Source organism: Ophidiomyces ophidiicola (assembly GCF_022830035.1).
Source record: "Ophidiomyces ophidiicola strain CBS 122913 chromosome Unknown scaffold_1, whole genome shotgun sequence".
Lineage (NCBI taxonomy): Eukaryota > Fungi > Ascomycota > Eurotiomycetes > Onygenales > Onygenaceae > Ophidiomyces > Ophidiomyces ophidiicola.
Window position 1 is genome coordinate 68,418 of NW_026054641.1, and position 27,863 is coordinate 96,280.

The 27,863-nt window shown below is 50.9% G+C and overlaps 8 protein-coding genes across 8 annotated transcripts; 2 read left to right on the forward strand and 6 right to left on the reverse strand.

Annotated features, from left to right (window-relative positions):
- Window positions 1-281: 281 nt before the first annotated feature.
- On the reverse strand, window positions 282-2,073 carry LOZ57_000036 (uncharacterized protein; the record flags this gene model as incomplete). The annotated part of the gene is made up of 4 exons (XM_049249144.1): window positions 282-1,492; window positions 1,572-1,725; window positions 1,801-1,925; window positions 2,001-2,073. The coding sequence occupies 4 exons, from the start codon at window positions 2,071-2,073 to the stop codon at window positions 282-284; spliced, it is 1,563 nt and encodes a 520-aa protein (XP_049111338.1).
- Window positions 2,074-3,193: 1,120 nt separating this feature from the next.
- LOZ57_000037 (uncharacterized protein) lies at window positions 3,194-5,191 on the forward strand (the record flags this gene model as incomplete). The annotated part of the gene is made up of 4 exons (XM_049249145.1): window positions 3,194-3,272; window positions 3,330-4,787; window positions 4,845-4,883; window positions 4,938-5,191. The coding sequence occupies 4 exons, from the start codon at window positions 3,194-3,196 to the stop codon at window positions 5,189-5,191; spliced, it is 1,830 nt and encodes a 609-aa protein (XP_049111339.1).
- A 4,489-nt stretch (window positions 5,192-9,680) lies between these two features.
- Window positions 9,681-11,049, reverse strand: TGL3 (triacylglycerol lipase; the record flags this gene model as incomplete). The annotated part of the gene is made up of 2 exons (XM_049249146.1): window positions 9,681-10,316; window positions 10,369-11,049. The coding sequence occupies 2 exons, from the start codon at window positions 11,047-11,049 to the stop codon at window positions 9,681-9,683; spliced, it is 1,317 nt and encodes a 438-aa protein (XP_049111340.1).
- Window positions 11,050-12,297: 1,248 nt separating this feature from the next.
- On the reverse strand, window positions 12,298-14,134 carry LOZ57_000039 (uncharacterized protein; the record flags this gene model as incomplete). Its single annotated transcript, XM_049249147.1, has 4 exons — window positions 12,298-12,839; window positions 12,900-12,986; window positions 13,036-13,526; window positions 13,581-14,134. 4 exons carry the CDS (start codon window positions 14,132-14,134, stop codon window positions 12,298-12,300), a joined length of 1,674 nt encoding a protein of 557 aa, XP_049111341.1.
- A 1,249-nt stretch (window positions 14,135-15,383) lies between these two features.
- Window positions 15,384-16,532, reverse strand: RPL9B (60S ribosomal protein L9B; the record flags this gene model as incomplete). The annotated part of the gene is made up of 5 exons (XM_049249148.1): window positions 15,384-15,434; window positions 15,503-15,680; window positions 15,883-16,138; window positions 16,251-16,298; window positions 16,487-16,532. The coding sequence occupies 5 exons, from the start codon at window positions 16,530-16,532 to the stop codon at window positions 15,384-15,386; spliced, it is 579 nt and encodes a 192-aa protein (XP_049111342.1).
- Window positions 16,533-17,139: 607 nt separating this feature from the next.
- Window positions 17,140-17,881, reverse strand: LOZ57_000041 (uncharacterized protein; the record flags this gene model as incomplete). The annotated part of the gene is made up of 2 exons (XM_049249149.1): window positions 17,140-17,453; window positions 17,527-17,881. The coding sequence occupies 2 exons, from the start codon at window positions 17,879-17,881 to the stop codon at window positions 17,140-17,142; spliced, it is 669 nt and encodes a 222-aa protein (XP_049111343.1).
- Window positions 17,882-19,317: 1,436 nt separating this feature from the next.
- Window positions 19,318-22,119, reverse strand: LOZ57_000042 (uncharacterized protein; the record flags this gene model as incomplete). The annotated part of the gene is made up of 2 exons (XM_049249150.1): window positions 19,318-20,222; window positions 20,283-22,119. The coding sequence occupies 2 exons, from the start codon at window positions 22,117-22,119 to the stop codon at window positions 19,318-19,320; spliced, it is 2,742 nt and encodes a 913-aa protein (XP_049111344.1).
- A 1,142-nt stretch (window positions 22,120-23,261) lies between these two features.
- On the forward strand, window positions 23,262-27,253 carry LOZ57_000043 (uncharacterized protein; the record flags this gene model as incomplete). Its single annotated transcript, XM_049249151.1, has 4 exons — window positions 23,262-23,528; window positions 23,663-25,247; window positions 25,316-25,429; window positions 25,482-27,253. 4 exons carry the CDS (start codon window positions 23,262-23,264, stop codon window positions 27,251-27,253), a joined length of 3,738 nt encoding a protein of 1,245 aa, XP_049111345.1.
- Between the last annotated feature and the right edge of the window lie 610 nt (window positions 27,254-27,863).

The following is a 27,863-nucleotide window of genomic DNA, read 5'->3' on the forward strand; positions in this document are numbered from 1 at the left end:
GCTAATCCGCCAATGGCTGTAGACTTTAGAGTAATGCTAGGCAAGATTCCCAAACCATGGGCGAGACGATCCCATCCCCAAACTCCAGCAAATTAAATACAGTAGAACAACGAACATGCGACTGCAAAGTCCTAAGAACACCTGGTATAATGCAACTCTCCCTTGGAATAGCCCCAAAACAACCTCGTCATCGTAAACCGTCGGAGTGGCCCACCGGACTGGGATATATAAAGCTAAAACCTGCCCAAAAAACAGAAAAATGCACAGATGAGCGATCGGCCTCATGCCCGGCGACGGCCTCTTTTGCCAGTTGCGCGGCCCTCGTCGACCTCGGGCTCCTCCTCGTCGGCGCCTTTCTTCAAATCCTCTCCGTCACGAAGCCCCCACTTGTCCAGGTCATACCAATCCTCGCCGTCGCTCATTTCCCCCACGTGGCCGTCTGCTTTGCACCACTCAAACACGTTTTCTTTGAGGCGATGTGCTTTACGTAACATCTCCAGGATCTCGGAAAACAGACGCACCGTCTCGCCCTGTTTTTGGATATACGCCCAAAGCAGGTGCCGCGTTTCGTCGGCTTCCATTGGTGGGAGCCCGCAGTTGCGGTCGATTCTGATAGATGGGAAGTGGTAGAGCGCATGGGGAGTGAGGTTGTCGCTGTCCGCATCGCCGAGGTCGGCGTTTTCACTGGATACGGCAGGGGATGCCGGCCGGCTTGTATTTTGGGATCCAGTCACTTGATTGGTCTGTGCGCGAGTGGTCATTCTACGGGGTGGCTCGGGCGAGCCCTCGTTCTCGGGAATTTCACTATCGAGCATATTCTCATCTTGGTCTTCAGTCTTTGTATTCTGTGGCAGAATAACCTCATCCTTCCCACCCTCGACGTCTCCTCCGCTGGGGCTGTCGCCAGTGCCATCTTCTCGCGTTGAGCTGCTGCCATCGCCTACCGGCTCGGTCTGTATTTGTTGCCGTTCATTTTCTGCGTCCGCCTGCGTGACATTGGTTTCTAATGGCACGCCATCCCTATGTGTATCTGGTGCTTTTGAATCTTCCGTGGCATCTTCCATCTCTATATCTTCAGCAGCAGATGAAGAGTGGCCGTTCTGCAACTGTAAGTTGTGGCCGTTTGGAACTGTGGCATCGTGTATTCTTTGTTCATGGGGGGAGCGTCTAGTAACGGATAGTCGCCGGGTAGAAGCCGCGATATGATTTGCGTCTCCGGACACAAGTTGTTGTTGTAAGTCTTTCGGTAAAAGAAACAAGGGTTCGAAAATGGCCCGGTCTTGAGGTTTTTCCACGGCCCCGCAAGGAATCCAAGGCGCGTCCCCTAACAGTTGCTGGTGTAATTTTTTAGCTTGCCAAAGGGCATGTTGTTCTTGCCGCAGTCGTTGGTCTATAAGGTCAACCATGTGCGCAATTGCCTTGCTCGTGTACGGTACTGCTAGGGATGGGTGATCGGGGAGCTCCGATGGGTGTCTGAGTGGAGCAAGAAGTGCTAAAGCAAGGATAATTAGCTCCGCCAATCTAGAGTGTAAAGAAAACCTATTTTCGCCGAATAAAAAAGTAGCACTCACCTTCTAGTGTTATACCAGAATATGGGTTTTCTTCTGCAGCATCAGCGTCAGCTGCAGTATCTGAATCTTCTTCATCAAGTTCATCGCCTTCGGAATCATAGCGTGGAGGATTATGCCGCAAAATATGGCGGGTGTATCCGGCGTGCTCAACTTTCTAAAACGGCACCAGTCAGGGTCGGCCTTGAAAATTTTTCCAAAAGGAACAAAGTAACAAGACAGAGAACCATACCTTACGATAGAAATTTCGGCCATTCATAACACCCAGGGACCCAGCATGGACATATTTTGAATTGTAACGGGTTTTGTTGCCACGGTTTGTTGGTTGAGTGATCAGATCGTCGTAGGCATCTTGGTCTTAAAAGGCAGATAATATTAGCATGTGCAACAAGACAAAGCCATTTTAAATTTACTGGATGTTTGGAAACTGACCTAGCTGCTCTCTTGCCAGTGCTCTTTTCAACCCGACGATTGTTTCCTCAATAATTGCTCCTTGCGACGCCATGATTCTTCCTCCCACAGGAGAAAGCAACCACAATGTTGAGCCAACTGATGTATTCAGAGGGATGGGAGTAATGATTATTCAACCTAATGAATCCAGATCCTGATATTTTTTGAACTGTAACGGGGTTCATCGGCTGTTTCCAAGTCACGAGTGGGTGAAACTGGCGGGCCTATCTGAGGCGCGTATGAGCCGGATAGGGATTCAAATGGGGATGTTTGTTATTGAGAATGCATTTTAGGCTAGCAGACAGAAGAGAGTAAAAGAGAAAATGAAAATCTGGCTTGGTGGGCGAGGAAGGTGCTTCGGCAAGTGGGAGGTTCAGATGTTGCGCTCAAAGTGACTTCAGAGCACCGAGCCGGTCGACCGCCTTTTCGGCAGAATATGTCGGATTAAAATTGATTAAGTCCCGGCACGCGACGCCGTAACGGGTTTAGTGTGGGTGTCAGGGAAAGTCAGCGTTTACGGGCTAGCGCAGAACTCTAAACCGCGCGCTATTATTGGGATTTGGCGCCACCAGGGCTGCGCGCCGCAGAACGTGACGGGGGCGCGATCTGGGCTGCTGCGGGTGATACGAGGCCAGCGTGGGCGCCGGGAGCTCGCCAACGCGGGGACGTGATTGGGCAACGGTGGAGCTTGGCGGCGGGGGCCAGGCTGGCCACTCACGCGCCAGCGCGGGCAGCGCGCCGCCAAGGCAGTCTGGACGCCAAGCCCCACCGCCAGCCAACAAGCATCACGAAGCAAAACACAAGCTGCGCCAAGCCCGCGCTGCAAACCTTGGACAGCCAAGCCCGCGCGTCTGCCCCCGCGGGTGCCAATCAACGGCCCACGTGTGCTGCTCGCTGGCGGCGGCCCCGTTGATAATCTCGCACAAGAGAAGCCAATTTTCGCTTCTCTTCCACCGCTTTCACAGGCCTGCAGCGCGCATGGCCACCGCGTCCGTCGCAGTGGGAATTGCCCGCCCGGGCGTTTTGCCTTCATGAAAGCCCTGCTGAACGCCTTGTCTGCTTTTGGCGGCCGCCGGCCGGCCTGCGCATAAAACCCCCCCAACACCCACTTCCCGGTTCCTTGCCCACCACGACCGTCTCCCTCTGCTCGTCCCATCGCTCTACAGGCCGCCAAAATGAGGTTGGATCAGTATACCTATGTGTTCGTCATCGGCACTCTGTTTGCCATGCTCGATGCCTTTAACAACGGAGCAAGTAGGTGGTCTCTGTGCTCCCACAACCGTTGACTTGTGCAACTAACATTCCCTGTAGACGATGTGGCCAACTCCTGGGCGACCAGTGTCTCGTCGAGATCCATCTCATACCGACAGGCCATGATCTTCGGCACCATCTTCGAGATGCTGGGTGCCATCACGGTCGGTGCACGAACTGCTGAGACCATCAAGAACGGCATTATCCCCTCGTCGGCCTTCCGTGGAGATGCCGGGGTGCAGATGCTCGCTTTCACCTGTGCTTTGGCTGCCGCCTCCTCATGGGTCATGTGGTGCACACGACACTCCGCTCACGTTTCGTCGACCTACTCGCTCATTTCCGCCGTTGCCGGTGTCGGTGTCGCGACTGTAGGTGCCAATAAGGTCCAGTGGGGCTGGAACAACGGCAAGGGTCTTGGTGCCATCTTCGCTGGCTTGGGAATGGCGCCCGCCATTTCCGCCGGCTTTGCTGCCTGTATTTTCATGCTCATCAAGCTTGTGGTGCATATGCGCAAAAACCCCGTCCGATGGGCTGTGTACACCTCGCCCTTCTTTTTCCTCATCGCCGGCACCGTTTGCACACTTTCCATCGTCTATAAGGGCTCTCCAAATCTTGGCCTGAACAAACGGCCTCCGTGGTACGTTGCAGCCGTCACGATGGGCACTGGTGGTGGTGTGGCTCTCCTGGCAGCCATCTTCTTTGTTCCTTTCGTGCATGCCAAGGTAATCAAGAAGGATTACACCCTCAAGTGGTGGATGTTCGTCATGGGCCCCCTTCTCTTCAAGCGCCCAGCACCTCCTGATGCGGACCAGGCCAGGGTTCCCAACTATGCTGTTGTCCAAGAAGACGAGGAAGAGGATCATAACCCGGCTTCCCCCTCGAAGACCTCCACCAGTGAATACGATAACAACAAGGAAATCGGAGAAGCCCCTGCTCAGAAGCCTGAGAACGAGCACGCAAAGGACCTTGCGATGGTTGACGCTCCAGGTCCAACGTACAAGGAACTCGTGGCTCAAGGCGAGGCCAAGTTGCACGCCAAACTCCGAAAGAAGAAGGGCCCCATCGGTTGGGCCATGCGAACCCTCCATGAGAACCCTATGGGCCCTGGCCAGATCTATGAGTTCAGTAACATGAAGATCCTCGCAAAGCGTATCCCCGCTATGATCGTCTGCGGTGCTCTCTATGGTCTCCACTACGATATTCACGCTGCCCAGACCGGTATTGCTGGAACTCCTGACGGCAAACGTATGCAGCGTGTGTACGCCCATGCTGAGAAGTACCCCAACGAAGTCGAGCACACCTACTCTTTCGTCCAGATCTTGACAGCCTGCACTGCTTCTTTTGCTCACGGTGCCAACGATATTGGAAACTCCGTCGGTCCCTGGGCCGTCATCTACTCTGCTTGGAACACGGGTAACGCTGCTGCTTCCAAGGCTCCTGTCCCTGTCTGGCAGCTCGCTGTCCTTTCCGCGACTATCTCCGTCGGTCTCATTACCTATGGTTATAACATCATGAAGGGTACGAGTATCTGCACTGCCATCTTAGATTTCATGCTAACTCTCTTGTCATATATAGTCATGGGTAACAAAATCACCTATCACTCACCTAGCAGAGGTTTGTTGCATTCTTCCTAGGTCAAATGCACATTCGCTGATCAGTTCTATTTAGGTTCCTCCATGGAGATGGGTGCCGCCATCACTGTCCTTGTCTTCTCCCAATTCTCTCTTCCCGTATCTACCTCTATGTGTATCACTGGTGCTACCGTCGGAGTTGGTCTCTGCAACGGCACCATCAAGGCTGTCAATTTCCAGCGAGTGGGGCTCCTTCTCCTTTCGTGGATCGCGACCATCCCGGTTGCTGGAACCATCGGAGGTGTCCTTATGGGATTGTTCCTCAATGCACCTCACTTCAAACCAAAATAGTTTTATTTTATAATCTATTTATTGTTTATCTGCAGCTATGACTGGGTATCAAAGGGCATTAGATACGGGCGGTTAGCGGTGTTGGGTGAATAATAATTCCTGTAGCTACATACAAATAAGTTGTTGTCTTAATCAATTTTTAATAACCATGTGTATAGAGTGCTGTTTATCAGACCTCGGCTCTTTTACAAGCATCGTGGAAAAGTGTATTTAACTTATAGTTGTCAATTCCTGTTGATTCCTGGTAAGATGGAGGTTAATTTCAATCGGTGCGTGTCCCGGCTTTAGCCTTATGTAAGCCGGAACTCATCTCGGGCAGGAGGTTTTTCCGCCCTACCAGACAAGAGCAGCAAGCATCAAAAATAGATCATCTAAATTTTTAAATTGCTCCGGACATCGCGGTCTTCTCGGTGCTGGATATATTCCACCACTTAATATCTTTGATCTTAGAAATATGTTCCTCCTTAGTACCTTCTGCCTTGACAATAGAGATGGAATTGAGAGACCTATGGAACTTGCATTGTGATGATACGTTAGATTTCATGCTAAAACGATCGTTCCCTAAAACTAATTCGCAAAGGAAAATGATATCGTCCTCATGACCTGAGAAGCCATATCCCGCCTCCATGCGGGCGGGCCATGGTACAGAAAATACAATCTATCGTAGCGCCCCTAGATAACTTAAAGGAGTGAGAACCTATTCTCTTCCCCAGTCCACTCCAGCCAACCTTCGACTATGTCTACACCATCGAGGTGGACAGGGGATCTTTACAAGTTACTCAATGGGAGAGTGTTAACGGCCAGCTACAGCCTGTTCCGCGCGAGGTCCAGCTAACCCGTTCATCTGAACCTAACGGACCGACGATGGATTGTCTGACTATAGAGGACGAGATATCTGTACCTGAAGACAAAGTCATCTCTAGAGTCTCTGTGGCTACATTAAAAAGGGTTGAAATCCATCCCGGACCGCCAACAGCGCTGAACAAGCTGCAATTTCGCATTTACCGCGACTTTTGCTGTGCATGTCGCGCTTTTATTGATGATCCAACGAGCTGGCGATATCCTTCTATGGGATTTAACACAATTATCATTGGTCTCTTCTCAATTGCAGCCTGGGATCTTGAAGTATCCTTCGACACTGAAGTTGATTATCCAACTAATGGAGCGAATTTTCCTTGCTGGGAAGCTCCCCCGGGCAGATATTTTCTGGTTTCATGGATACTTGATCGCGTTTCACAAACGCCTTAATGCAAACACCTCAATTATGGCAGCTATTTCAACGGCACAATTATTCCTTGGATCTTATTACCAGGCCACTGTTCGTTTATTTATTCTATCATTCACACACGTTGCCTTCCGCTGAACTCTTTTTAAAATAAGTATCTTGCATCCAAATACTCCTCTTCGTTGTCCATACCTCAGCTTTACGATGCTCCCTGGGCTTTCGTTTACTGACCTATGTCTTGTTATCTCATTGCTGGAAAGCATTCTTGTTTGACAGAACGACTCGGGGCCGGCTTACCCACTAAAATTCTAGATTTGGTTCTCGGGTCCTGCACATCTAAGGATACATTGGCTTTGTCAAAAGCTTCGTTCCTTTTCCAAGAACGCTATTACTCTACGGAGTACAACCCCCCTAGTTCAGAACCTCTCCATACGTAGCTTCACGCACTCTGTTCCCTGTTGTGGGAAGAAGCACGTGTTTTGCCAACAGTGGGTATATTGCCCATTCTGCTACATATTTCAACATGCTACATGTGTAGGTTTGCAGTCTACTTCCTCGGCATATCTCAATGTTTTCTTTTTTTTTAAGATTGTACAGCTGACGAATTTCCCCTGAAACTTTCCCCGAGTGGCATCAATGAAGCTAGCAGGCCATATTCTGGTAAGACTACAAGGTTACTGTGGCCGATCGTTTGAAGATCCTACGGATGCGACTCTCAAGGCCAGCCCACTTGCGCCCATAGTTGCGGCTACTTGGGAATATCATCGCCATTCTCCCTCAATTGATTTCGTGTACAATTCGTTTCAATGGCCCGTTTTCTGGTCTGGTATAAGGATTAGATGATTCTTAAAGCTTATGTGGATTTGTTTTGAGACAAAACAATGGACATTCAGTGCCCTATCGACGATGAGACATATTTTTGATTACTAAATGCTGCTGTCTCGGAAACGAAAAAGTTTGGATACAACCAAGGAAACCATCAAAGTGCAGAATTTGTTCCATCCATCTGTTTTATGTACGTGTGTACATACATACATAGATCCAGCTTCATTCGTTCCATCCCCATCACCCCGTCCTGACACCTTCACATAAAAACTTCTCTCCCCCACGACTATACACACATACACACCATGCAATGTATGGATATAGGTGGAACTTTTTTTAAGCCCCTAGCTGCATGCGCAAAACGAGAACAACAGGACCATAGAGAAGGTACACTTCTGACTTCCCATACTCTGACCTTAGCCATCGAAAATAAGTCGCCGTGTCCCCAAACACGACTCAAACAAGGCATATATAGTTAATGACGTAATGTTGACAATTGCAGATGACATACTTTGTCACCAACAATCTGGCTTCGCCAAACCACATTCTGGACATTTTAGCCAGCAACAAGCACACACTTGTCGTTAATGCGGAGAGGCGACGGTATGGAACCTGCTGTCGTTATGATTATGATTTCAAACGGGACACGCGGGAGTCAGCTCGAAAGTTAGACCTTAACAACGAGCTGGTATATCCAAGCGTAGATTGTCTACGCTCATGCCACGCAAGAAATGCTCAACATGACAAAGAACCACCCATTCATCACCCAATGGTGGCGGCGCCGAAAGGAGACCAATGCCCGGCAAACTCTGTCTGCTCCGTTGAAGCCGAAATTTGGCGGTGAACAGAGATACCTAGGCGAAAGCTAGCGGAGAACAATCTTATTCAATATTTTGCAAGAAAAGCAGCGATTGTTCGATAGGAATCGCCTCATCCGATAATATTTCCGTTCGAGGCGCTTCCTCCGAGCCACAGGACGTGTTTAAAAGTCGCCCAGAGTTAAGGGGGTTATAAAACCCCACGTCAAAGGCACATAAAAGTCTCGCAGCAATCTGCAACACTCGTGACAACTGAGAACGCGTACTCCTTGTATCCTCACTATTGCGCACAGAGGCTCTATCGTTATTCCGATCCACGGTCAAGCCGCACAGATTAGTAGGAACTGGGGAATTGGCCCTTTCTGGGCTAGTAAAAATACATATCATAGCCCGCACACCCCTTGAGCTTGGTCTCTGGATGAGCCAACTACCGAGGTTACTTCCAGATGGAAAAGTTGGCCCAGGGACAAGATCTCAATGTGCAGCTGACAGTTTTGACCATGCTCTGTCCGCCTTTCTGGTGTCCACAGTCATGGCATCCGAGAACGGCCTCGACGTTGACCACGCGGCCAAGATTGAGCCGGTGGCCGGCGCGCAGTTCCACGTTGCGTACCCATGCCTTCTTCTCCAGCACTTTCACGTTGGCAGACCCCCCATGGGGCAGGCTCCTTTCACATATTTTGAAAATACTGGGTCCTAAAAGACCAGCAGATTTCATTTTCTGGGGCAAGATTCTGCCGAGAGGAGCAACTGCGGGATAGTCGCAAGCGGGAGGCAAGGCAGTTAGGTCGCGCCGATGCGGACTCGTCGCAGTCGCCATTTCATAACCCACAATCCGCCGAAATCGCGAGAACGAAGAAAGGAGCCTGGTCGAGAGGGCCCTGGAGAGGGCCTACCGCAAGCCGAGAGGAGACCGCGGAACGGCAAAAGCTCTGTGCCTTGTTCGGGATGGCTTGTTCTTTGTCAGTTCTAGAACGAGAAGAGAGCGCGAAGGTACATAGACATAGGAATGTAAGGTATTCGGGGCACACATACCTGCAGAGGCAGCCATATACAGAGTTTCTGGGGGCGATGTCACTGCCAACTCGAGGGCTGATCATAGCGAAAGTGAATGCGATCGAGCCATCACTTGCTAGAGCTCAGTTTCGGGAATTTTCCTCTGCCCCATCTTTTAAGATGGGAGCTGCGGGTGTATATATAACATAAGGGGTATCGATCGTCAGCCATGCTATTTATGTAAAACCGCCCTCACGATTTTGCAGATATTTGAATGCTTTCCCTGGCAAAGAGGATAGAGAGGATGAATGAATGAAATGGACAATGAAAAGAACACTTAACAAATACTACAATTTATTGCAGTACGGCTTTGTAGACTACCGCAAGCAGCATCTCAGGCAGAAAAAGTATGTACATACATACATATATCGATTTCATAGTCAGAGTGATGATGGTAGTAATAATAAAAATGTTTGTTCTCTAAAAGTCCAAAGGGTGTCCGATAATGATAAGAAACGCCAAAAGGCTAGCACAACAAATCAAAGACGAAAAGCAATATCACAAAGAAAAAGTAATAGATTCACCCGTTCACAGCACCTTGGTTAAGTGTTAATCCTCAGGCGGGCTACCAGGTCAGCAGATCATTATCCTTCTTTCCTGTCATCTCCTGGAAAGCCGATTCCAGCTCCATTTCGAGCACACAACGAACCTTTAAGGAGCTCATTGAAGGCCAGACTCCTCTTTCTCCTTTCGAGATCAAATCCTTGACTTTCTCACGAGCTAAACCTGTAAATGGCGCTTTCAAGTCGCCGAGTGCAAGATCTGGGAGAACAACAACAGATGACCCTGGAATATCGTCGTCAATAAAAATTCGGTGTGCCAGGGTGGGCAGAAGGCCGAAAACATTCAATTGTCTCAAACGGTGTCTGGTTTCAATACCAACAAGTTTATCGAGTATTCGGAAGATTCGCCATTCTCCGGGGTGAATACCTCCCCCTGGATGGTGGATTCCCTCACCAAATACAGGAATCATGAATGGCCGGGGTTGCGAAATGATAAAATGATTGACATTGAAAAGTTGTGGTAGGCGACGAAGTGGAGATGATTTGGGATGTTGCCGGAATGTATACCATGAGCGCAAATACTTTTTGTACTTTGGGTTCCATGGTGTAAGTTTTCCGATGTCATCCTTGCACCAAATTACTGGAAGTTCAGTATCAAGCGCAGATACACATGATGCAACTGCCGCAGACCAGATCAGCTGCATTGTTGTTAGTTGGGATGAATTGCACACTGGAAAGAGTGGAACTTACGACATTAGGGGCTGTAACGAAATTTAGAAGGTTTGGAACACCACCCACTTTTGGTATTGCGATTGTAATGTTTAACACGCGGTATGTTCTTTTGTAAGCCTCCTCAAAAGTAAGGTCTCCAAGCTCGCGTCTCGCATATTCTCGCAGCAGGTAAAGATCTGGACAATAGTTCTCATTTATATACCGCAAGGTCCGGCGAAAAATACTTCTAATCCAGCTATGACCCTGTTCAAAGGCGAAGATTTCACGCCAATGCGGTAAAGTATGCCTTCTGTGAAATGCAAACTCCCGTACATCAATTGATTCTCCGTCTAAGAATGGTTCGAGCTCCTTGTCATTCTTTATGCAAACCATCGCGGCGACGAATGCCCCGGTAGCTGTGCCTGTAATTACCCGAGGAAGCATGTTCTCATAATATAGTGCTCTCACAACACCAATATGGCAAAGACCGAAGACAGAGCCTCCTTGGAGTAACAAGGTCGATCTGCCCAGACCCTGCCTTGCTCCCCGAATGAAATCCATCTTTGTCTGAGTGGAAAACCCGGTGTGATGCGGTGGTGTTGTCTGCAACTCCATCACGTAACGAATTGACAAAACCTGCTCCACAGCATATTCTTCGATCAGGTCTTTAGTTCCGGCATAAGCCACATTGTATAGTTCAGGAACCGCAATGTTAACCATGTTTCTAATCAGGCCCGTCCTAATCGTGTTGCAAACTAGCCGGGGCTCATCTAGGGCTACTGCTAAGCGTAGCCTTCTGATTCGCTCGGTGATATTGTTATAATTATATAGAAAGGTGTTTGGATCGCGACGCCTAAATGATTTGTTCAACATGGACGATATGGGGTCAGCTAATTGAGCTGAATTTATGAAAGTCCGACGTAGCCCTGATCAAAGCAATTGTAATACCAGGTTGGGGTTAAAAAACATACCATTCATCTAAGCCCAAAAGGCCATCTAAAGCAGATGCGGTCTTGAGCCATTCCTGATACGACTGAGCACGATGTAGCTTTCGTAGCAAAGATACCTTGCGGGGATACTTTCCAAGCCGGGTCTTGAATTGCTGCCATTTCTTTAATAATGAGGATTTGACTGAGTTCAAAAATCGAACATGACAAAGGGAAGGATACGGAGCAAAAAAACAAGTAGAGCGTACGAATTGAAGTAAGAGTTTTAGATCAAGCCATGCCCAAACAATACTGTAGATCACGCGGCAGATATGTAGGTATATGTCATAGATCTCCATTCTTGCTGGGCTTTAGGGGATGGTGCTTGAAGCAAAGACCAAACCAAAGGGCGGCAGGTTGACGTTCAGGCTTGTGAGCATTGCTCCTTGGCCAAGGAAGGAAGCCCTGTTGCTACTAGCATTAGCGAACGGCCAGTACTTGCACCCTGCCCCATGAGGTAGGCTGGGGAAGCGACGATTGATGCCTTACTCCATTGTAGGCTGCACTAGCAGTTTGGGAGGAAAGAGATGTTGTATGCCAGGAGGGCAGTATTGAGCTGTATTTATACACATCTCCGTAGAGCAGCCCTGAGATGACGCTGATTTTGAGATAGGCTTCGCCTCTATCAAGTCATGTTCTAAAAGTAGAGATAGGATGGCGTCCAGAAGGCGCGTCTAGAACGTCTAAGAGAGCCTATTATTAAATGCTGACTAGCAAGGTAACTAGCTAGCTAACTAGTTAATTAACTAACTAACCGCGCCACGCGCGGTTCACTAATAGGGAGTTACTGAAGCCAGCTGGCACTACTCCGTACAGAGTAATCACATTGCCAACCCCATTTATTTGCTCCCTATTTGTTATATGAAGATACTGGACGGAAATGCAGTTCCAAAAGTCCTGCAGATGTTAACAAGCTATTGAGTAGTCAGAGTGAACTAGTCCGCAGCAACAATATCAAACTTCATCGGCATCTCCATCCAGGTCACTCTACATTAGAAAGCCCGGCGTATCGGTTTCCCAATCCAGAAAATGCGATTCGAGATGGTTCATCGGCCTCGTATTCCCGTTTGCCTAAGATCTCGTCCAGTGCCCAAGCTATACGCTCTGCTCCTCCCCTTGCACCCTCGAGGTTTGGCCCAGCTGGTCCGAGACGTAACGTCGCTAGCCGTCCGGTACAGAACAGCGGCATATCGTCCTTCCACATGAGGTCGTTTGTGATACAAGGCATTCCGTCTTTGCTTTCAATCGGGTACTCCTGGTTAATGTATCTCAACATGGGCATTTCATTTACGTTGGTCTTGACACCAGTCGCAAAGTAAATGTAATCCATCGCAGGCAGGTCCGGTATTGGCGGGTCTGTGGTGATCGCCCATGTCCTGGAGCATGGGTCATATTTCTTTGTGCTGATTTGTGTTCGCGTATGGAGCGAAACTCGCCCGTTCGCGACGTGGTCTTTGAGGATCTTGTGATATCTTGGGTTGATACTGCCACCGTTCCGTGCCACAAGAATCATTTGGAGTCGCTCTGAAGTAATCGTCAGAGTGCTGTTCCATTTCAACTCAATAATGCGATCTTGATACCTACCGTCATCGTCATCCGCCGACCAGAAAACAGCCTTCTCATAATTCTTGAATTTACCAACCCAGTTAAGAGGTACGTCAAAGTATTTAACTGTGCCCTATGTTAGCGGCCCGTCGGGTTCTAGTTGCAATGACTTTACCTTTGAGGTCACTTCGCATGAGTAGCCATACTTTCGTTGTCCCTTTCTTGATTATAACATCTGATATTTGAGCAGAGGTAAGTCCGCCACCAACCACTAGGACATTGGTCTCACGACGTGCCTTTATCTTCTCTTTGATAACTGGACTTGGAAGTCTCATTATATCAAAAATATGACTCGCCCCTTTTTTCTCTTCTGCTGAGAGCTTCCAGGGAAAATTCCTTTCCTCCCCTGGGCCAACTGCCAGCACCACCGCACGACTACAGAATATCCTCCCTTCTTTGGTGGCTACTGTAAAAATTTTATCTGTCTCTGATAAGTGTGGGTGATAATCGAACTTTATGCTGTCAACCTCTTGTTTTAGAATCCGCCCTAAGTTGTCCAACTTGTACCGGGCAGCGATTGAATCGCAATAATCAAAAAAGAAATCAGTTCCTGGTGAATAATAGTCTTTTCGATCTCGCTCATCGATCTCGGGTTCTCCTGTCGTTCTTTAGGTCATTGTCAGCCTTTCCATTGCGTAGAGGTAACGGAATCTTACTTACTGTGCATTCGATCGTTTTTTCTTTTTGTGTTTGCTCAACTCTTTTCCAACGCACCCAGGGAGCTCCCAGAGTTCTTTCTCTCTTTGTGTTTCTCTTGCATAAGCAAGCATTCCATCAAGATCCGCAGGGTCAACGTGGAAAAACATCGGGCTTCTCAGCTGCGGAATTTCTAGCAAGCGGAAAGACCGCCTCCACTTGGACAGCCACTGATCTCCCGACGAGTCCAAAATAAGTGTCGAGTACCGTGGCCTTTCAAGAGCTGAATATTTGATACCTTCGCTATCCGCTTTGATTGCATTATATTTTGTGGCCTTCACACCCTTCATTTTTCCATGGTGAGCCTGCAAGAGGGGCATTCGCCCTGTATGTTTCTTTATCCAGTGATAACGTTGATGCTCCTCATCCGTGAACACAGCTGCAGGTGTCTCCTCCTGTAACCGGGAAGCAACTCCCAGCCCGCATGGGCCGGCACCGATAATGATTACATCAAGCAGCTCATTTTCATCTGGCGCCGATGCTGGTAATTGCTCCTCGTCGATCACTTTTGCAGGCATTGTTTTTCCGAAAATGAAATTCACAGCAACAGCTTTTCAACAACAGCTTAAATATGTGTACGAAGTACTGCATTTATACTTATAAGAGTCACGCCGATACCTTCCGGATCTACTTAAACTGCGGGAGTACGGAGGGAATGGCGCTCGTTCCCAAGGTCCTCAGGGACGTTGCTTGTGTACGACCCTGCACGGTGTCTTGTCTTTCATCATGCCTGTGAGCCATGGGTAAATGCGCACCCTTCCGGAGATCATTGCATTCTCAGGAGCATTGGCCATGGCTATCATGATGGAATTCTTGCCAAGTAAGGACCTTGGGGAAGCTGTTAGTTCCTGGGCGGATGGAGAGCACATACTATGTCAGCCACCCGATTTCGGCCATGATAAAGGCCGCTTTCAATGGTTTGAGGAATTAAAGATAGTTTTATCTTAATAAAGATATACGGAAGAGCCTTATAGATAGTTTTCCTGCTTAAAGTGCCGTGGTAATTGAGCATTCTATGATGCTCAGATACGAATTCTAGAGGTAATCCTCCTCCTATTTAAGCATGTTACCTTGTGCGGCAAGGTTAACTTAAAAATGCCGGCTAAACTGTATCCCCGGAACTAGTTAACCACCCTCTCCTTCGAAGATTCAGTTTACCATCCTTTGAATGACTGAAAAAAAAAGGTGGATCTGACACAGAAACATTCTTCGTCAATGCCGATGAGCTATGACTAGTATAGCAAGAAGCATCGAGAAAGCTAAGTTCAAGGATGATTGGTTGGATGTTGATAAGAAAGAATAACGGTAGAGGATGGAACCATGTCTGGTCAATGGTGAATGATTTGTATTTGTAAAATTGAATTTCTTTGAATTAACGAAAGAATAATAATGATGGATGGATAAGGACTCTTTAACATTGGGGTGGCCTCGAACTCAGAAAAACTTCCATGAGAGCTGGGACTTGATAATCATGGATGCCACAACACCATACGTATAGTTGCAATTGATATGGAATGGACTACTTACACAGAGTTTGTACTCCGTACGATCGTGTCCTTTTGGCTACTTCGTGGATTATAAAACGTACAGCCGTGAGAGCTCAACCTGGCCCAGCGCTTGCAAATAAAAACAATAAGAAAGAGGATTTCATTCTCACTTCTTTGCGGGGGCACCTTGATATGACAGTATTCTAGCTTTTTGCATCCCAAATCAAAGTCATGCCGGGGTTCCTCCCTATGTAAAATATTGTCCCAACTAACGCTTTCTTTACTCCTCCGTGATGTTACCCTTCTCCGAGACGTATATGCCGTCCAAAAACTATCAAATAGTCAGTATTCATCCAAGAAGGTAAAGTATGGTGTGAAATCCATGGTTGGTTTTCTCACTTTGCGGATATCCTTGTTTCTCACACGGCAGATTTGGTTGATATCTGCGCAGCTCTGCGAGACACCCTCGACGGAGTTTCCAGAGAGTTGAATTTCATCCTTTACGTTCTGAGAGATGGTTACATCAACACCGGGCTGGCAAACAATGCGACGGACGATTTGTTCGCCAAGGAAGTTTCTATACGAAGCAGAATATGTTAGTATCAATAATTCGTGCCAAACTCTGGAAAATTTCAATATTGTAGGCCATTTAAATTTTCTCAGCATACGAAATCCTTTTGTTCTCTTATATTTTTTTTTCTCTTTTATCCAAAATCGCCTCTCATAGTGGAAATATCAAACGGCAAGCTAGTAAGATAGGATCGCAGGGTAAATCGTACCGGATCTCAACGTGGGCCACTCCGGTTTCCTTGTTGGTCTCAACGTTGACGTTGATGGGGAAATGGGCATAGACGTAACGCATCTTATATTTGAAGCCCCGAGTAACACCGATGATCAAGTTGTTGATGATGGTTCGGACGGTGCGGAGGGTAGCAACGGCTTTGCGCTCTCCATGGTGAATTTCGATGGCCAAGATGTCCTTCTTAGGGCGAGAGAAGGAGACTGAAAGGTGAGACAAATCCTTGACCAATTTGCCTAAAGAAGTGAAAAAACGTGTGAGTCTTGTGTGTGCTAGATTCGAATCGCAGTTTCTTTTTCGATATTTGGGGTTGCGAATCGAGTGATTATAGAAGTAGTCGGGCCATACCTCGTGGTCCTTCAACGGTGACAATCCGCGAACGAATGTGAATGTTCACTGCAGCACACAATAGTCCGTCAGCAAGTTGTCCCACCAAGCGATAAATCCATCCTCCCGGCGCATATTATTCCATATTCATTTTATAGCAAAGCCTGTATTCCGAATAGCCCTGCGCCCCCAATCCTCGTCCATCGCCGCCAATGTTCAAACGCACACCAAGCCGGATTGCAAGGAGGAAATCTCACCATTGTCGGGGATCTTCAAAGTTTCCTCGGAATGTATGTAGCGCATCTTGACGGCGTCGGTATGAGAGGTTCCGAGGAAAAGATGGAGGAGAAAACCTGGTCGTGTCGTTGGCCGTCGTCGTCGTCTTCGATTCGAAATTCCCAAAGCCAAACGGTAGTGGATTTCAATGTGCGTCGCTTAGGGTACGTTTACGGTTTAGCGCCATGGCGACTTAGCGGCGATTGATGACTTCACTAGACCTCTAATAGTTAGCCTTAAAATTCGGATATAATTTAACCCGAAACCTTATATTGCCAATACATCGATGGCGATTATGAGAGGGAAAACAAGATAATATTACGGCTTTTTTTTTCCACGGATTTTCATATTCATATTTTACATGGTATGTCTTTAAGATCCAAAGTGGCGGGTGGGATAGGGTATTTGGGTATGCCCATCTTAGGATCATATACATGATATACCTATGTCACCCAAAGATCAAGACGATCAAATCGCCGCCTGTAGAATCCCATCACAATACGCTTCCACCTTAGTAGACAAGATAAGGCAGAGAGGGCGGCAGAAACAAGCACAATGAAGTGAGAAATTCGTGCAGACATCAACCTTGGTCCACCTACACTGAGCGGCGGCAAAATGGCACCTGGAGATTCGCTCATTTTCCGTCTTCACTCACTCGCTTTGCCTCAACGAGTCTTTTTCCGACCATCTTCTTGATTTTGCCCAGTAGCTCGCCAGAATGCTCCAGTTCTGCGACTTCGGATGCTCCGCCGATACTCACACCGTTGACTAGGGTGTTCGGTACGGTCTTGCGGCCGGTATTCCTCGCTAACAATTGCTGCAAATCGGGACCCATGGGGTGTTGGTCCAGCTCGACGACAAACGGCGCGGGGATAATGCTGTGTTTTTTGAGAAGGATGTGTTTGGCGCTGTGGCTGTAGGGACAGTAAGTTTTCGAGAATATGATGACTGGGGGAAATCACAACGGGTTAGTATAGAGCGAAAGCGGCCTTTTTGTGCTTGGGAGCGTAGAGAATCATACTCGGTGATCTTTTCAAGATCGCATTGAATTCCGCCTCTGTAGCTGCAACCTTTGGGTCTTGCTCGTCTTTTGGCGCCGCTTTTCCTTTCTCCGTTGAAGGCACGTTAACGCGACCAGCAACAGACTTGCCGGATTTCTCTCCAGGAGTCGACTTCTTCGGATTGTCCACGGCGACCGCCTGCTTATCTTCCGGCTTCAACTTTCCAGGCCGGAGTTTTTCAAAGAGGCTCCCATCATTTCCTTTCTGTTGGTTGTGTTTTGCTTCTAGCGCTTCAACGGTCTTTTTGTAGATGCCTTGATCTTGGATTCTCTGGTCAGCCTGCTCATACACAGACACTCCGCTGTTAGTAACCATCCCTAAAGCGCAAACGCAGATCAATAGCTACCAGGGCGCGTATGCGCTACGTACCGTGAGATAAAGAACAAGAAGGATGACCAGAAACACCGAAATGAGCAGCAGCTTTGTCCGTCGAAAGGGCACCATCTTGGCTGTTGCCCGACTCACAGGGCAGTCATCAGCTGCAAAGAAAGCTTTCAAGAAAGAGTGTGCGACAACAAACGGCCGGCGACTTGAGAATCAATGAACAACAATCCAGGGAAACATTGGTGCTTGTTATTGTGAATGTGCCATCGCACCATCCCTGACGCGGCACAACGTCTGTTTAAGTAGCTCACTGCGGCAACCCTTGGTTCTGGGCAACACCCTGCAAAACGCTAAAATCTAGTCAGCCACTCCCTACTCCGTACATAGTTTGCGCCTTTGGTGGCGGGGCGTCATCGTCGCCCCTGACCCAGCATACAACCCGACATCGCATACCTATGCGTAGCTAGCGGAGACGTGAAACCATTGCGAGTGTGGTCTTTGTCTTTTTTTTATCGCTGGCCAGGATGTCAATGGGAAACCCAGGGTGAGCTGTCTTGAACAAGCGTTTCAACTTCTGGCCCATTTGTTACCCCTGAAATATCCACACAAGACCTTCTTGACTATATAAATAGCTCTTCCGGGGGAGGGGAAGCCGTCAAGGCGACGTCAGCCCGGCACCGATTTTGTCATGTGAACATGCCAGGAGCTACTGGGAAGTAATAATGAGAGAAGTAATATTGACAATGTGCATTGCAACTACTTGGATCAAGAGCAAGGGGAACCCCTTTGGATGAGACATATAAAGAAACGGTCCCAGGAAGATGATGATGCATGATGGTATGGGTGCGTTTTCTATCTTGCAATTATAAATCAAGCACACAAAACATCATCACGTGCACACTACAGGGAGAAACAGATATACTATAGAAGTATGTGCTATTAAAACAGTGTATGTACTGTACAGGAAGAAATATCTGAGGCAGGGTAGTACTGCCTTGAAGAGAAGTAAGAAAAGACAATCTGTGTGAGAAGAATACAGAGCAGCCTGCCAAAGAAAACAGAAGAAATCAAGAAAAACACAAGGGGATATCAATGGAATAAACGTACACGATATCGACAGTAAAGTGAAAGGCCAGTATTAAAAAAGAGTAACTCTAAGCGGTCATAATGATGAATGTATGTATGTCAAGTGCGCAGTGCAAAGAACAGGGGTATGATGGCATTTACAAAGAGTGTATGCAAGGCATATATTCGAACATGCAGCTGGTTCGTTGGCACGTCCCTCGAGAGGCCGTTGCGGGAGATATTGGTACAGAAACAAAAGGACAGCAATGGTGGGTATTCAGCATAAACAGCCAAAAAAAAAAAAAAAAAATTACAAAAGCAACGTAGAAAGACAACGAGCATGGGGCGGGGTATAATGAAATTCAGCGTGTCGTCACAGTAACTCTTCTGGCGCCCCGCCCTTGCACGACGGTCGTCCAGTCTTCCCACTCTTTCGCCATTTCCATCAGCACGTTCCCCATGACCTTGGCCGAAGCCATCAGCCCATGGCCCTCGCCTTCGAGAACACGGACCTCGCAGCGTCTCATGGTCTTGCCCAGCCACCGCACGTTGTCCACGGGCACCCGGGTGTCTTTGGAGCCGTGGTGGATGACCACGGAGCGGGAGATGTCGTTGTAGCGGAACCCAATGGTTTGGCGACGCTCGAGACACACGAGCAAGTCCACGGCGGGGTTGGCGTTGGCCGTGGCGAGTTCCCAGATGGCATGCGTGAGGCGGTTGTCGTAGTCGCTTTGCCGCTCGCGCTCGGCGGTGGCCGCGGCGAGCACGGCAGATTCGGCGTTGGGGTCGGAAGGGTCGGACGCAGCGCGAGATACAACATCATGCGACGAACGTGGGAGGGGAGTGAGGGGTGTTGGCTTCCCTGACTCGGGTCCAGGGCTGACATCGGCCTCTACAGGCGGAGACGACTCTTTTTCTCTTGAAAGTAGATTGAGGCGCTTGCTCTTCCGATTCTTTGGTAAGCTAGTCGAGACACTAGCACTGGTTGTCGTCATAAAGCGCGAATTCGCGACCTTCAAGATTGGAGTAGGTAGGGCGCGAAGAATTCGCTGAGTGTAAGGGAGAGCGGTCGCAGGCAGCGGATCCTTGTGTGAACCCATGCCTGACATCTGAGAGGGCGGTATCCAGGGCGCGAGGAGGTGAAGCCGGCCTCGAATATGCTGGGGCATACGCAGCGCAGTCGCGAGGGCGTAGATTGCGCCAGCCGAATGGGCCAGCATAGAGAACTTTGTGATTTTCAGATGGTTGCAGATGGTCGCCAGGTCGTCTGTCCGACAGTCAGTGTACAAGGATCAAGGGGTGGAATAAAAATAGGAACAGAACGTACCAGGCCAGCTTAGAGGGCCCGAGCCGTCAAGACAGGGGCCGCTCTCGCCCACGCCTGGGCGGTCGGGCGTGATCAATCGCAACTTCAACGTCCTCGCCAACTCATCGTAAAACGCAGTCAGATACCGCGTGAGGCCCATTCCCACGCAGCAAAACACCACATGGCCCTTGGGATCGCCGACTTCGGAAAAGGCAATGACCCGTCCCGTCTGCGGGTGCAGCACGGTCTGCGTCAGCCGGGGCGCCATCACGTAGGCGCGCACAGCGTCGTCGACCGAGTCCGAGCTCGAGGGCCGCTCGTCTACACTTGATATGGGCGTCTGCGGCGCAGGCGACGGGGCGCCGGATGAGATGCGGCGGTGGCTCTTTGTGTCTGAATTCGCGCCGTAGGAGCGACGCTTTGAGGTCTTCTGCAGGGACTCGGATTTTTCTAGCTTTGCGGCCATTGTGGGCTGGATGTTGGTCGTTTTTGACGCAAGCGGCCCGCTGTTCCTCTTCCTGACTATGGACGAGCGGCGCGTCTGCACAGTGGGCGAGGGCGCACTGTCGTCAGGGTCGAGGTCTAATTCACCTCTTTTGGTGAATCGCTGCTGCTCCAGAGACATTGAGTCCCGTGGCCGAACAGAGGGAGTGAATGTGCGTACGGAGGAGATTGAGTTTCTTTTGGGCGTCGAAGGCAGCCGTGCCACCGGCATGGTGCGTGCAGGTGAATGTTCTTTGACAGCTCGGTGCCGATCACAGTACTCTGCCGCATTCTTGCTCACTTGGTCATTTTCCCCATTGACCTCTTCGATATCGCGGTCGATTTTGAAATCTCGATTGGAGTACACAGTGGGGCGAGTCGAGCGTTTCTTTTTGGCTCGATATCTCAGCGACGATTCGCGCGCAGGAATGAACCGTCCTCCTCCAATCCCACAAGGGGTGGTTGGATTCAGGTCGACGGGATTGTGCGACGAATTCACGGAAGGGGCCGAATCTCGCCGTGGGGTCAGGTCTCCTGGCGGGTCCAAGTGGTGGTCTACAAAGCTCCCTTCCTCCGCCAGACTGGCCATCGATGGCGTCGAGCGCAAACTCAAACGGCTTCGCGAGCCACTGAGGCGGTGTCCATCCAAACGGTCCAGGTCTTTTTCCTTGTAGAACTCTCGGGACGACCGCCTTAGAATACTCAGGGGAGACTTGAGGCTTTTTCTGCCGCCGCTGCTCGACGAGGCAACGCTGGTCGTCGACACTCGCGGGCCGGGTTCCAAGCTGACAATCCCAAAGCCTGACAGCTGCTCGTCGTTCACAGCCGTATGCGAGGAGGAGTCCGAGGCCTGCGACACAGATCGCAGCAACGACGGCTCAACCGGTATGCTTCGCGACGAGCGGCGAGACTGCGACGCGGGCTTGACCATGCGGACCACGGGCGGGAAGGCAGCGTCATTGGGATGCAGCAGGTCGGGCTCGGAGTCGTCGGCGGGCGGCTTGTAGGCGCCATAGTCGACGGCAAAGCCGGGACTGAGAAGCGGGCTTGGGGTTGGGCTCGGTAGGTCGAGCTGCGAGACGCTGGGAGACGACGGCTCGGTGTGCGGGCCAATCTTGGGCAGGCGGTCGAAATGCGACTGCGCGGGGCTGGAGATGGTCGACAGCGAGGATATCAGGGACGAGATGACCTCGGGCGAGGCGGGCGGGAGCTGGACGGGGTTGTTGGGCGGCGGCGGCGGCGGCAGCAGGTCGGGGCCGGGCGTGAGCGAGCGGGCGGGCAGCGACTGGCGGCGCTGCGACGAGCCGTGTGGGCTGCGGTGTAGTCGACGGCGCGGAGGCAGCGGGACGGGCGCCGGCGGCTGATCGCTCTCCATCGCGACGGGTTTTGCAGTAGTTTCTCACGATCGCAGAGGCGACAGACACGGATGCGACACCGCGGCCGCAGCGATCATGCTGTAGTTCCTATCCGTGCACGCGCGCAAATCCCTGCGACGCTCTTCTCGTCCGGTATCGTGTGTGTGCGTGGTTAGGGGGAGGAGGCAGAGCGGCGGAAGGGGGGAGGCGTCGGGGCAGGCTGGCGCGCGGGCGGTGGCAACGGCGGAGGCGGCGGCGGCGGCGGCGTCGGCGTCGACGGGCAGTGTGCGAGAGCGGATGGCCGCGATGCTGGCCGTGCGATCGAAGCGAGTTGGCCGCCGCACTGGCCGACGAGCAGGAATAAGAATAGCTTTGAGTCCTGGCGGGTGCGCGCGCTGGGAGGCCGGGGAGGGACAAGACTGGCAGCGAGCGCAGGGATCCGCTGGCGGCGGGCTTGGCCGGGGCAAAGTTAGCTACGTAGCTAGGGATCCAGCAAGGTCAACGAACCCCTCGACGGTCCAGCGTACACGGCGAGGCAGCGAGGCAGCAACAGCAGCAGCGAGAGGACGCGGCGGGCGCAGAGCTGGACGGCGTAGCGACGGGCTGGCGAAAATTTGCAGCACGCGCCGATCGGATCGAAATTAATTAACTGGCTGGCTAGTTACATAACTGCGCTGCTCCACCGCTATTAAACGAGCGACCAGGGCGCGGAAGCCAATATGCAGCGCGAGTCTTGGGCAGCGACGCCGGTGCTGCTGCTGCCAGGCACAGCTGGCTGGATGCTGCGGCCTGCCTGCTGGCCATACACACTACCTTGTACCTAAACACCGTCCTTTTGGAGTTGGTTCGATCTACATCACTCCTTGGCTGTGACTGGCCTCGCAGCCGCGCGGAGCGGTCACCCGGCGGCCTCCAGGATTAGGTAGTTACCCGGCCATCGCCGCCCCGTCACGACAGAGACACGACGCGCCGTCGCCGGTGTTGCAGATCCAACGCACGCCCGCCCGCCGGCCTTCCCAGCCCCAACCACCCGCCGACCCGCCAACGCCCACGCCCACCAGCGCTTTCGGCAAACGCACTACCTAGTAGTTAGCTACCACCTGTTATGCGTCGCGGCGCGCTCTGCCAGCTTCCCGCTCCCCGCTCCGCACCCTAGCCCGCCATGGACGCCTACCCGCCCGGCTACGTCGACCACAACCTCCCGCTGGTGCTCCTGGCCGGTCTCGAGCCCGAGCACCCGCCGCCCGCCCGCGCCTATCCCGCTCGCGACGACCCGGCCTGCGAGATCTTCTCCGATTTCCCGCCTCTCGTTGACGCTACCGCCGAGCTGCTGCTGGCCGAGCTGTTGGCCCAGGATGCCTCCGACGCCCCGTGGAATGCCCGCTCGTTCGCCGGCGCCGTGGGCTTCAGCGTGAAGCAGGCTGGGCGGGTAGGTCAGCATTCCCGTCGTTTTGAGGCCATGGCAATAATTTCTATGTTGATCGTGGACGCGTCGTTATGCTACTTAATCTTCACGGCGGCCAACTCCTCTTGAATTCCGAGCTGACTGCCTGCTCGACCTAGACATTCCTCCTCCCTCCTCACAAAGCTCAACCGCCAACCCCGCTCCCCAATGCTGCCAATGATGCCGCCCCAGTCCTACATTCGCCGATATCCCCCCTGACCCCGAGCTCGCCCACCTATCCAGACGGCATAATGACTCCCTTGTGGGTGACAAAACACCAAGACTTGGTGCCGGCTGCTTTTGTTAATTTCTTCCCGTTGACGCTGGACTCCAACATGGCTTCGCTCCGTGATAATCAGCTGAAGATTGAAATTAATACTCTCAAAAAGGCCTGGGCTGCTTCCGGCTACAAAACCCGGTTTGTGGTTGCCCTGATATGCGAGGACGGCACCTTACTCCCAGCGGATGTGAATGATCGTATCTCCAGCATCCGGAGAGCTACCCAGCTGGACCCGAAAAATATCCTCGTTCTCACTCCCGCTCCCACCCAGGCAAGCATCCGTGATTTCGTGAAGTCTCTCTTCTCTTCTCTACAGGGCCCGTGCGTAGACTACTATCGAGATCTGTCCAAGCATGCGAGACGGAAACGTAATAAAGGCGTGGTTCCCCCACCGACTGCGCCACCGACATCAGGCACGTCGCAAACATTGACCGCCCAGGGTTGGAATGTCCGCTATGAGTTCAAGCTTGGCGTGTTTGCGGAGTTTCGCCAGGAAATGGACGCTGCTTGTCGGAGTTATGAAAGTGCTTATGAGCTATTATTCGGCGAGGAAATGTTTGATACCATCGCCGGCTGGAGCCCTAGGTTTAACGACGCGCGGTTATTAGCGGATAGTCTTGCTATCCGGATTATCCGCTGCCTGCTCTGGTCTGAACAAACATCTTTGGCCGTCCGAACATGGGCGACGCACAGGAGACGCATCGGCAGTATTGTGGACCGGCGTGGGAAAGGAACTAGGAACTATGGCTGGGAAGCCTGGGAGGCTCGATGGTCGCTCGTCATGGCAGACCTCATGCGTCGAGCGAGCCTGTCCGCGTTATACGTACCCGACGGAGAAGAAGTGTCATACGCCGCTTCACCTATCATATATGCACTGCCTGAAAAGACGATGGCTTCAAATGAACGGCTGTATCCATGGGAGCTATTGCATCATGAAGGCTACTGGCTCGCCCGTGCCGCCAAGCACACAGCACTAAGGAGACTGCTGGCTGAAAAAATCCCCGATGATGAGAGATCTGTGCCAGATCAAAATATATCTATCCAACAAAAGGCCCGATCACATGTCTACGATACGTATCTGGCTCCTGAACCGTACGATGAATACCCAATTTCGGACATGCCGGGAAGAAACCATTCTCAGATAATTGTCAACTGCTTAGCTGCATCTTCGAAGGAATTTTCTAACAGACGACAGCTTCGTATGGTCGAGCAGCAAAAATTGACAATGGCTAAAGAGCTGATGCGGCTGAAAGAGTGGCAGACAGCATTAGACCTCCTGAGGCCAGTCTGGACGGGGCTAACCTGGCGCAGGGATGGCTGGTGGCAGTTGATGGTGGATTTTGGATGGGCGCTAAGAGAGTGTGCTCGGCGTGCTGAAGACCTTGAAACCATTTTACGGGTCGACTGGGAGCTGATGAATTGTCGTATGTTCTCCCACCCTGCCCACACCTTGTTCTTGGAACGAAGGTTTCTAACATGTTTTCATTGTCAGGCTTTATATCCAGACCTGGGTGGCATTACGACCTTAAGCAAAGTATTGCAGAATTTCCCGTAGTCAAACCTAAGCCTTCTATAGTACTAAACGGGGAGAGTGTCGTTTCTTGCCGTAAGTTGCGGTTATTTTGCTTTGAATTATACAATGCTGATAACAGTCTTAGTCTTCACTTCCTTCGTTTTTGAAAAGGCTGAAGGGAACGTTGGTGAATCATTACGATCCCAGCTTGTCATAAAATCCTGTGCCCACAGCTCTGCCGCTCCTATTTTGGCGTCGGAAGTGAGGATTATGTTTGAAGGCGGCCTTCGGCCCATCTGCCTACAGACTAGTTCGGACGTCCCCTTTGATCATACCGAAATTTCGGATATCGCCCTCACGGATTCTTCATTACTGGACACGACCAGCATCCAATCACCTGGCCGTGCGGCCCCGATGGCTGGAGCCGCCAATCTCACATTCGCCCCTGGACAAGCCCAATCATTTAATTTAGCGTGCATACCTCGTGAAGCTGGAGAGGTGAAAGTCGCATCGATTACTGTTTTGATTGAAGATGAGAGATTTGATCTTTCTTATGTCAACCAGGTTCAATCGTTGCCAAGTGCTGTCTGGTGGAGTTCAGGTAAAAAAGGAGCCATCTCAAGACGCATCGGCAAGGATCGAGATACTTCCGGTTGTACAATCCTGCCAAAGCCGCCAAAAGTTGTGCTTAAAACACCCACATTGCGTGACCATTACTATACGGATGAACATGTTATTCTCGATATTGAGATATACAACGAAGAAGATGAACCTGCGGAGTTATCTGTGGAGGTAAGATTGATTGGCCCACCGGAGACGTCTGCGCAGCTTCATTGGGCGGACGATTCCGAAAATGGTACTTCGCCCGATGAATCCCTTTCTGCTGCCCTCGGCGAGGACGACGCTCTTCTACATCACGTAAAACGCAGAGGCATTGGACGCCTCGAGCCATCAAGCCACAAGACGCTTTTCCTCAACCTTACACATACCTCCACGCCTTTGGACTATGAACTTGAAATCTCTACGTTTTATCACCTTGTGTCTGATGTGGAGACCCCGATTTTCAAAACGGCCACCGTCGACCTCTCTTTCATTCGCCCTTTCGAGACGCACTACGAGCTCACGCCTCGCTTGCATCCTGACCCTTGGCCGGATTTCTTCCACTGTGGTGAGCACGATGATGCGGACGAGTCCGAGCCTACAGCACGCGGCATTAAGCAGCGGTGGTCTTTGAATTGCAAGATGATTTCTTTCGCCCATGAGCCTTTGATGATAGAAGAAGTCTCTCTAGTTGTGACAGATATTACGGGCGGCTTGGTCTGCCGTGTGGGTTCGGAAATATGCGCGGCTGATTACCTGTCAGAAATATTGCCCGACCAATGCCGAGAGTCAGATTTTCTCCTTGAGCTTCAGCGCCTCACGCTCGATGACCGCCAATCAACGGTCCTAAATCTGGCACTGGATATCCGTTGGTGTCGACAAGAATTGCTCGAAACATCGATATCGTCGCACACCATCCAACCGTTCATCCCTACCACCAGACTCCCTGTTCCCCGTTTTGCCATCCCCATGGGTGAACCGCGAGTCTTAGTGACCACGGCGCCGTCGTCCGCGATGCCTACGAATTTCATCCACCTCGACTACACGCTGGAAAACCCGTCCATGCACTTCCTCACCTTCAACATCACGATGGAAGCCAGCGATCAGTTTGCCTTCAGCGGGCCCAAGACCATCGTGGTGCAGCTGGTGCCGCTCAGCAGGCACACGCTGCGGTACAATCTCCTGGCGACGGGTAAAGAGAAATGGATCCAGCCACAGCTGGTGGTCGTGGACTCGTACTATAACAAGACCCTTCGCGTGCTGCCGGCTGAGGTGATGCGCGTGGACAAGAAGGGCATTCTGGTGAACCTGGCCTAGACAAACAATGCAACCATTCCTGAATAATATTGTGATTATATAATCATATTGTTTTCTTTACGCATGACGTAATGCATCATGAGGCGTGTGACTTGCCTTACAGAAACAGTAGGGTCCGCTGTGGCGCCGAGACTAGATTGTGCATAATTAGAGGGCTTTGATTGGCTGGATATTTTACCGGCGCGTCACGCTGAAACATGGCGCCGTATTCATCTGCTAGAGCTTCCGAAGCTGGCGTAGAGCCAAAAGTGGGCAGGAGTATCGCCGCCGGCAACAAGCTAAGTCGTCGAGCGCGCAATCTCCGGCGGGCAGCCAAGTTTCCAGCTTTCTTGTGAATCGATAGAAAACGGGCTGTTGTGGAACTCTCTTTCTCTCTCTTGTGCTTGCGAAGGACTGGATCAGGGGTAAACAGTTTGCTCGGCCCGTCGCGATTGCCGGTGTTTGTTATTATTATTGTTTGTTGGCCAAAGCCCTGCTCTGTGCTACCCGAACTAACTACCTCCTACGAAGCTCAGCACCTCATCACAACGCCGATCACGCCCGCCCCAAGCTTGACGCGCTGCCATTGAACACTGCGCGCCGATACGAAGCGCCCGGGAGGCCCCCAAGC